Source organism: Poecilia reticulata, linkage group LG8 (assembly GCF_000633615.1).
Source record: "Poecilia reticulata strain Guanapo linkage group LG8, Guppy_female_1.0+MT, whole genome shotgun sequence".
Taxonomy (NCBI): Eukaryota; Metazoa; Chordata; class Actinopteri; order Cyprinodontiformes; family Poeciliidae; genus Poecilia; species Poecilia reticulata.
This window is the reverse complement of record NC_024338.1, coordinates 9,868,918-9,877,122: the sequence shown is the minus strand read 5'-3', so window position 1 is coordinate 9,877,122 and position 8,205 is coordinate 9,868,918. Positions and strand designations below refer to the sequence as shown.

The 8,205-nt window shown below is 42.2% G+C and overlaps 1 protein-coding gene across 1 annotated transcript in view; it reads right to left on the bottom strand.

Annotated features, from left to right (window-relative positions):
- The window catches only part of cacng3b (calcium channel, voltage-dependent, gamma subunit 3b), a 32,773-nt gene continuing 24,568 nt past the window's right edge, over nucleotides 1-8,205 (bottom strand). The window contains exon 4 of the mRNA XM_008415734.2: nucleotides 1-8,059. Within this exon, the coding sequence (XP_008413956.1) occupies nucleotides 7,548-8,059 (512 nt within the window). The 3' untranslated portion in view covers nucleotides 1-7,547. The remainder of the gene's footprint in view (nucleotides 8,060-8,205) is intronic.

Here is an 8,205-nt window from a genome sequence, read left to right as displayed (position 1 = left end):
TTTTTTTTTTTGCCTTAAAGGTAAAGCGGAAAACGTTGGCTACGTATTGTAACCCCAGATGCTATGAGTACAGGCGCAGTCATGGGCGGCAGCCCCTTTAAGGCTAACGCTAGTGGGTTTATCCCTCGCGCGCTGCGCCACTGGTTGCACTGCTAGCTAAACTCAAAGTTAGCTCTTATCGGACATTACAGATAGAGCTGTACAACCGCATTTGCAGTTATCGAACCGGCTCATGAAACATCAATCATAGGTAGCTATGTCTGTGATGTTCCTCATAATTTGTTAGCTGGACTTTGACATGGATACACACAGCAAGGTAAACATGCCTAGTAGTAGTAAATCTTTTTGACCTGTAAAGATTAGATTTTCATATCGCAAGCTTGGCGAACTTGGAAATCCAGCTGAGGTAGTACTAAAAATATTTCAGAATAATTTACATCATTAGAACGGCAACCACTAAAATTAGCTAAACATGTTAGTCTATATTGTAATTTCTTTGTAATAATTTTGTGTGTCCGGCCGTTAAATAAACAAATATAAAACAATGCAAGACATATACATTTTTAATTTGACTAAATTAAATTCAACAGAATTATCACGTTAGTAGTTTCATCGCCATTTAATTTACTGTAATAAATGTATTAGGTCAAAGCAGCGTAACAACAGCAGAGAGGGAATCTGTTAGCTGATGAACTAAAAATTTGCAAGGAAGTATAAATACAAGCTTTCAGTCAACAAGATCAGAATACATTTTTAAATATTGGCTGCTGTATTATTGGGGACTGACGTTTCCAAATAATTTCATTTACTATAACTGTAGAAAAAGCTAAAATATCCTGAAATTGTTTAACAGGTAAATCTTTTTTATAAAATTGTCAAAATTCCTTAAGCAGGAATGTATTTGTTTTTTTCTGGGGAGTAGTTTTGGTTACTATTGGTTAATGTAAGTTAAACCAGGTTGTTCTAATTTGATACTATAAGCATCAGTCTATCAATTAATGTTTGTTTTGCATCCATAAGGTTGAGTGCAGCCACCGCACAGCTCATTTCAGGTGGCAGAATATGGGATCTTGAGAATCTTGATGTCTATTTAGGGACAATCGCCAAGACTTGGAACATGGATGGATGGGTAAATCAACAGCTTTGGCATTCAGCTTGCTTCTTCATGATAGCCATAAGCAACGCAGGAACTACTGAAACCTTGCTACCTATCACCATATTTCTTATCCCTTATAAATATAGAGCTACATAATTTTCAAAAATCAAAGACTTACATCCTCCTCTCAATGACAGTACCAAGACATGGTGTCTTTTAACACCAGAAACAAAATAAGCAACATGGAGTGGCCCTGCAAACACACTTGGCTTTGTGTCGACAATCCATTGGGGTCAGCAAATATGGGAGGGTAAAGTTTTTGTCCATTATTCTACAAGATTAGTAAAAGCTACACTGCTCCTTTTGAATCCAAGTGTTAGGAACATTGACAGAGTCATCGGACTTTTCCCTTTCCTGCGAGGATTTTTCTGCTGTACTTTATACAATTGAACAGACATAGACTGAAATTTGCAAGAAAAAAAAACACAGTCGGGTCTGAGAAGAAGGCTGCTACTACGAAGTCCTGTCAAATCAGGAGGGTAAAACAAAAACTCAGTCCACCAGAACTCACTAAAATCAAAGCAGCCTAATCAACTCGTATGGCTACGACTGCCTAGGAATGAGTGGGGCATTTAGCTCTGAACCAGCGTAACCATACTGTGTCGTGGGAATGCAGAAAACGGTTATCCTGGAAGCCCCGTAGCTGATGTCGGAGCTGTTTGAAGGCAGGATAGGCAGGCACTGGGTGCATGGGTGAGGAGAGGCTAACTCCACACGTACACGCAAATAAACATCACCACACACACACACACACGTACACGCACACAAAAACATGCATACACAAACATGCAGGCACATAAATCCACCTGTAAGCCCTCACACTGTAACCATATTCGTGTCAGTGTTTGTGAGAGTGTGTGCTGGTAGTGAGTGTTAATTGTAGAGTGCGCGTAGCGAGTCTTTTTTTTTGTCTCAGAACTACGCCGTTGAATTCACATTTCAGTTCATCTGGTTGTCCATGTGTGATTAGCTGGCTCAGTTTACTCAACGCTCCACCTATCGGGTCGACGCAACGGCGACTCGTCGGGAACAGTTTGTTGTTTTTCTCCCAAAGAAACACTAAACGTGACACAGTGATTTCTCATAGAGCAGCACGCACTTCTTTCCTGCACCACACTGGGCAAAGCTGGGAGGTGGGTGCTGTCTCAGTATGGGTGTCTGTGCATGTCTCTTCATGTCTGTGTGTATGCAATTGTGATCATATATGTGTATTTATTCTTGCGTGGTTATGTTTCTGTACTAACGAGGACAAATATTTCAACACGTTGCCTGTGCCTTTTGGTTTTAGTAATATTTTTGAGCTGTTAGAGAAAGGCAGAGTGGCTGTCTAATCATAAATATTCACTTTTTAAGAGGAGAAATTGTTTTTGTGTGGACTAAAGGCTCACATGTCTACTTTTACATTTGGCGTAATCATCAACCTTTCTTAAGAGGAACCTACTGGAAATGCAGTTGAATGCTGATGACTGCTGCCAGATAAATAACGGGATACCAGGTGAGGGATTGGCCAGCGTGAGATGGCCAATCCCTCATTCAACAAAAATGTGGGTTTGTGTAAAAGCTTTGGTGATAATGGATGACGTATTGTCTTCTTTAGGGGGTATACCATTGGTTAGTGTGATGTTTTCACTTTTAAACCACATTATGCCTTTCCAAGCACATATGTGTCCTGTCAGTTGTCAGATGAGGATACTTCTAGCCCAGGTTAAAAGAGGATTGCTGGGCGCTATTTCGTAGATTGTTGGCCCTCATACAGGACTCTGGCAGTTTAAACCAGACCTCAGGCGAAGGGAAGTTGTTTGTAGGATCTTGCTTTTATACCATCGAAATAAAGTGATGGGCATGCCTCGCCTCATCATGTTTTAGCTTGATTCTGGAAACACAAATCAATTAAGCCAGCTTTCCTGCTAATTGTTTCCAAGTTTGCCACAGTGTCAAATAAAGCACCAAGAAGAGACTCAAATGTAAACGCTAAACATTTTAAACATGTTCACTTGTCACCATAAACAGGCTTAGTATCCTGTTTCACTCCCTTCTGCTTTAAACATCTTGCTTTAGAGTGTGGATATATTGTCCTCAGAAGTACAGGAACTTATAGGTACAGGAAGGTGAAGTTTGCGTGTTAGTGTCTGCGTGTGCTGCAGGTCTCGCTGGGTAACGTAGTCTCTGGCACCAGTGAGGTGAGGTCATTGTCCACAAGCAGTCCACTGGCTCGTCGCTCATCTTTCCCGCCGGAGGTGTCCGATGCGATTGAAACGACAAAACCTCACAGCCACGACAAAGTAGAAAAAGAAACTATAGAATAATATAATAGAAAGACTACGACTCCTGCTTCCCAACTCTGCACCCCATAATCAACCCCGCTCCCCTCGAACGAATATATTCATTATAAGTATATAGTGTGACAGAGTTGGTTCTCCTCTGCACAGTGGCACCTTTAGAATAATTCTTTTACTAATAATACAATTACTTGTTGATATCAGAGTATCAAAGCTGAATGGTGGCGGGAAGAGAGTCTCAAAGAGCCCCCTGCGCTCCGTCGGGGTAAGCATCCGCAGAGATTGGGCCTCGGGCGAAGCGTTCTCAACGTGCCAACCGAGCGTCCCGATTGGGTGCAGAGGTCAGGGTGCTGTTTGAGGCCCGATTTCAGATACAGCAACTATAAGCACTGGAAGCGAATGGATGTGGGCATGCATGGGTTTGAATGGTCGATGCTGACATGGCTCATGGATGGCAGTACTAAACACGGCGCCGAGCAGACCCTAAGGATCCGAGGGGCCCCTCGTTATGCTGAGCTACATAGCTACGACTGCTGAGTCTGCAAATCCTACACAGAAAAACGATTATATACAGCAGTGACTCTATGACCTAAAGCTAACCCGGACACCATGACACATGGGAGACATTTCGACTAATATTTGGCACTGTTTCTGAGCAGTTAGCTAGTACGCTGAATCTTAACTCCGATAACTTAGAATTATCCTATATTTCTTTAAGGCAGTATTTATCTTCTCTAGCTACTGAAAAATAAATAAATAAATAAATAAAAGCTGGGTGGAAGAGCAACGTCTTCTACCTCTCTTTTGCTCAATGCATGTTATATTACCACTAAGCTATTCAGCTGGTTTTAAAACAGTTGTTTCTGTGCAAATGTCTTTTGCTTTTTCCACGTCTCCCTCCAAGATTACACCCCCTAAAAGCAACATTGCTGCAGTGCCGAGCATAAAAAGCCCTTGTGTGCTCCTGTTCTTTAAAAATTAAAAGCCCTTGCTTAGAGAGAAGTGTTTTTTCCCCCCTCCCTCTTCCTCCTCCTCCTCATCTCGCAGCCCACAACAGCGGCTGATTTTGTGGTTAGCTTGCAAAATTAATATTCATAGGTGGAGGGGCAGCACGCACAGGCGCCCGTCTGTCCCCGTGTGCTCCCCTTATGGCGTGAGACGGGAGACGAAACAGCAGCTTTGTGAGTTAAAGAGTTTGACTGCGGTTAGGAGATCTTGAATCGGTGACTGTTCAGAGCAGGGTGTGGCGGTGTCGGGTCAGCGTCGATTCATCTTTAGTTTGTACAAAAAAAAAAAAAAGTGCAATGATGGCTTTGGGAGGCAAGAAACACGTTTAGAAATATATTTTGTTCTCACTCATAAGTCCTGTAAACAGAATGAAAACCAAAAAAGTGCTGTGAAACTTTCTGCTTTCTTACAATGTTATGAAAAAAATATTTTACCTCCTGACAGATTTCTTCTGTTTTTCCTTTTTAGTCACACTTTAATGTTCCATAATCACTTAACGAGTTTTATTTCTAAACAAAGATAGCCTGAGTAAATACAGAAAGAGATTTATTAAGTTACAACAGCTGCCATCAAGGCCTGAGGAGCCACAGATCAGTCGCACTGCAGGGTTTTTAGAAATGAACAGGCTGCCTAAGCATCTCGACGGGATGCAAGTCTGAACTTTGACTAGGACAGTGCAAGGCATCTCTTTTTATTGAGCCATTTATAAGTGGATATGTTTCGGGTCGGTTCAGATTAAGCAACAGCTGCAGCCCCAGACCATCAGACCATCACACTGCCACCATCTGAAAACTGCATTTTGTATTTACTCAAGTTAATTTGTCAGACATAAAATTAAAAAAAGAAACAAAAACATCAGAAATCTGTGAGTGGGATACTATTTTAACGCAGCGCTGTATGATCTGTCTGAACAACTCTTTCTCTACCCAGATTCTTCCCTCTTTTTTATGGCTTCTTTTTCTTTTCACACCTGCTATCAGCAATAAAGGTACAGACAAATTAGTAAATGCTAGAAGATTAAGAGGCAATATAAATCTTCTTGTTCTATTTAAGGACTTGATAACATCTCACTGGCACAGACAGGTTTTTGTTTTTTTATCAGTTAGTCGGCATTATTAAACATTTTATTAACACAATCCTCTCACGGCTGCCGATAATTGAGCACTCTGACGTATCTGGATGAAATCAGGCAGCAGTCTGCATTTTCTATAACTAAATTGACAAAATTTGCCTTTAAATGCGACTTATAGACAGTCAGAGGTCTTCGGGAATGATTTAAAACACGTTTCCCCAAAATGCTGGGAAATGCAGAATAATTTCAGTCCTCTGCAAACATTGTTACTAAAACAGCATGTTTACACGGGAGGGAGTGGGGCAACACGTTTAAATGAAAGCAGCGCGTTTTTGGATGTTGCGATGGGTTTCATCTGTTCAGATCTGGTCTTAACAATGGGCATCCCACGGCAAAAGTATAAAATAATAATAAAAAAAACAACTTAAAATACATTCATCTCCAACCGCAGTAGCATAATCTAGAAACATTTTTAGAAAGTCAAACTTTCGGCAGATTTTTCTGTTCATGACGCAACCCGCTCTTATGAGACACCCAGGTCGTTTGGAAGAAACAGATACTGTGTAGAGCAATTAACAATTTTATCAAAACAATAATAATGAATAAATATATAAAAATTAAAGGTTGGGTTTTCCAAAATTTTGCAGCGTGAGATTATGTTGCTGCAATTACAGATGGATACATTTTAAGTCCTTTTATATAAGACACTCAATTGGATTCAATTAAAGGAGCATTTTGTCCTTTATGCAGCTGAAGTTTTTACAGTTGCTCTAGCAGAAACAACATCATATCGAATTAAAGATGTTGACAGGAGAGGTAGCGGGCAGACACAAAAAGTCCTTTTCTAGTTTTTTGTTTGTTTTTGTTTTGGCACTGCCTTAATGTGTACTTCACAGCTCAGCGGTCTCCCTTACACTGACTCCATCCCTCACGTTACCCTGAAATAATAACATCCAGAAAACCTAACTATACTCTACAAGGAAGACAAAAGCTAAATCTACTGTCGCTTTAAGTACGGGGAAGGCAGGGTGGGAGGAGGGTGTCAGTGAGGTGAAGTATGGGGCCACACGGAAAGACATGGAAGGCGAAAGGTGATTTGTGAAGGCAGACAGACAGACAGATATCTGGTCGTCTGGAGTTTTTTTTTTCTTTTTAGGTAAAAAAAATAAATAAAAATAACTCAAGAAGTGGCAGAAAAAACACAGCTGAGAGGAAGCACCAACGGATCGAACGTTAAGATTTGTTGAGTTGCCTTTTCTGCTCGCTCTCCAGCAGCCGATCTGCAGTCGGCCTCGGGGCAAATCTGGGAGTCGTGGAATCGGCTCAATTCAGTTTCAGCTCAGTTTGAAGTCAGTTCATATGAAACAAGTAAACAAATGTAGAAATAATCACTTCGACAAATGTCAATGGCAGAAATTGTTTTTTCTCTTCTGAACTCAGCCGATCCAAAACTGAATTAAGCCTTGTGATAAGTTGAGCTTTCTCGCTATTTGATGTCACACTTGGAAAGTTAACTGTTCCCCTCTACTGCTACCCAAGGGGACAGGAGGAGAGAGGTGTGAAGTTCAAAGATTGCACGTTTTCTCTTCCCTTCTGTCTTCTCAATTTCACATTAGTTGTGATTTGTCAGGAGAAGTCGTTCCAAACAACAACTCTGTATGTCCTTTCCTCTTCCCCTTACAAATGTCAGAAAGTCAGTTTATGAACATGAAAATCATGAACCTAAATTGCTACGGTTGTCATTTATAAGTGGCTACGGATATAATTTCATAGGTGTACCAGATGTACACGAATGTTGGGAAGAACTTCTCCATCAAAACCCACCCTGCTACACAACTAAGAAACTCTCAGAGCGCAAAGGATTCACAGTTCAAAGGCTAAAAATTTCACAGTTCACAGTCAGGGTTACTCAAACCCCTTCCCAATCCCTTCAACCCTTCGTATTCCCGTTTGTTTGCTTGGAATTCCACTGGATTTCTCCTCCTCCTCCTCTTTGACACTCTGATTCGGTGATATCTACAGCCAGATTCCCTTAGACTGGTGTGGTCCTGCGGTTGGGGTCCTTGTTGTAGTCTTTAGTGAGCGTGCTGCTCTGGAGGAAATCCCTCTCCGAGTTGAGCAGCCCACCCATGCCGCTACCCGCTTTGCCGCCCGCATTGCCCGCTTCTCTCGGGTTCAGCGTGTACATGGGCATCTCGGAGGCGGCCGGCCCCGTGTAGCCGCCCTTCCCCAGCGGCGACGCGTCTCGGCTGGGGGCCTCGGAGGAGCGCATGCTGGAGCGGCGGCGGAATCGATAGCGGTAGGAGGGGATGCGGCTGAAGGCGGACTTCTTTATGAGCTCGGTGCGGGACTTGGCGCGCAGCTTGCGGTGCTTCTCGATGAACATGTGCACCGCCAGCACGCCAACCATCTCCGCCATTATGAAGGAGAGGGCGCCAAAGTAGAAGGACCAGCCGTACGAATAGGACTTCTTGCTGTCACTTTGACCTGGGTCTCCAGAATTGGCTGAGATGTAGACGATAATTCCAATAATGTTGCTGAGGCCTGGGAGAAACACGGAGAAGAAGAAATCGTGCTTACAGGACAGACTTTATTTCACAATAGTAAACAGAACTTTGAACTTTATGACGTCAAAATGTCATGCATTCGAGCAGGTTCCATCACAGTTGTACGGCACACATTTGATCAAA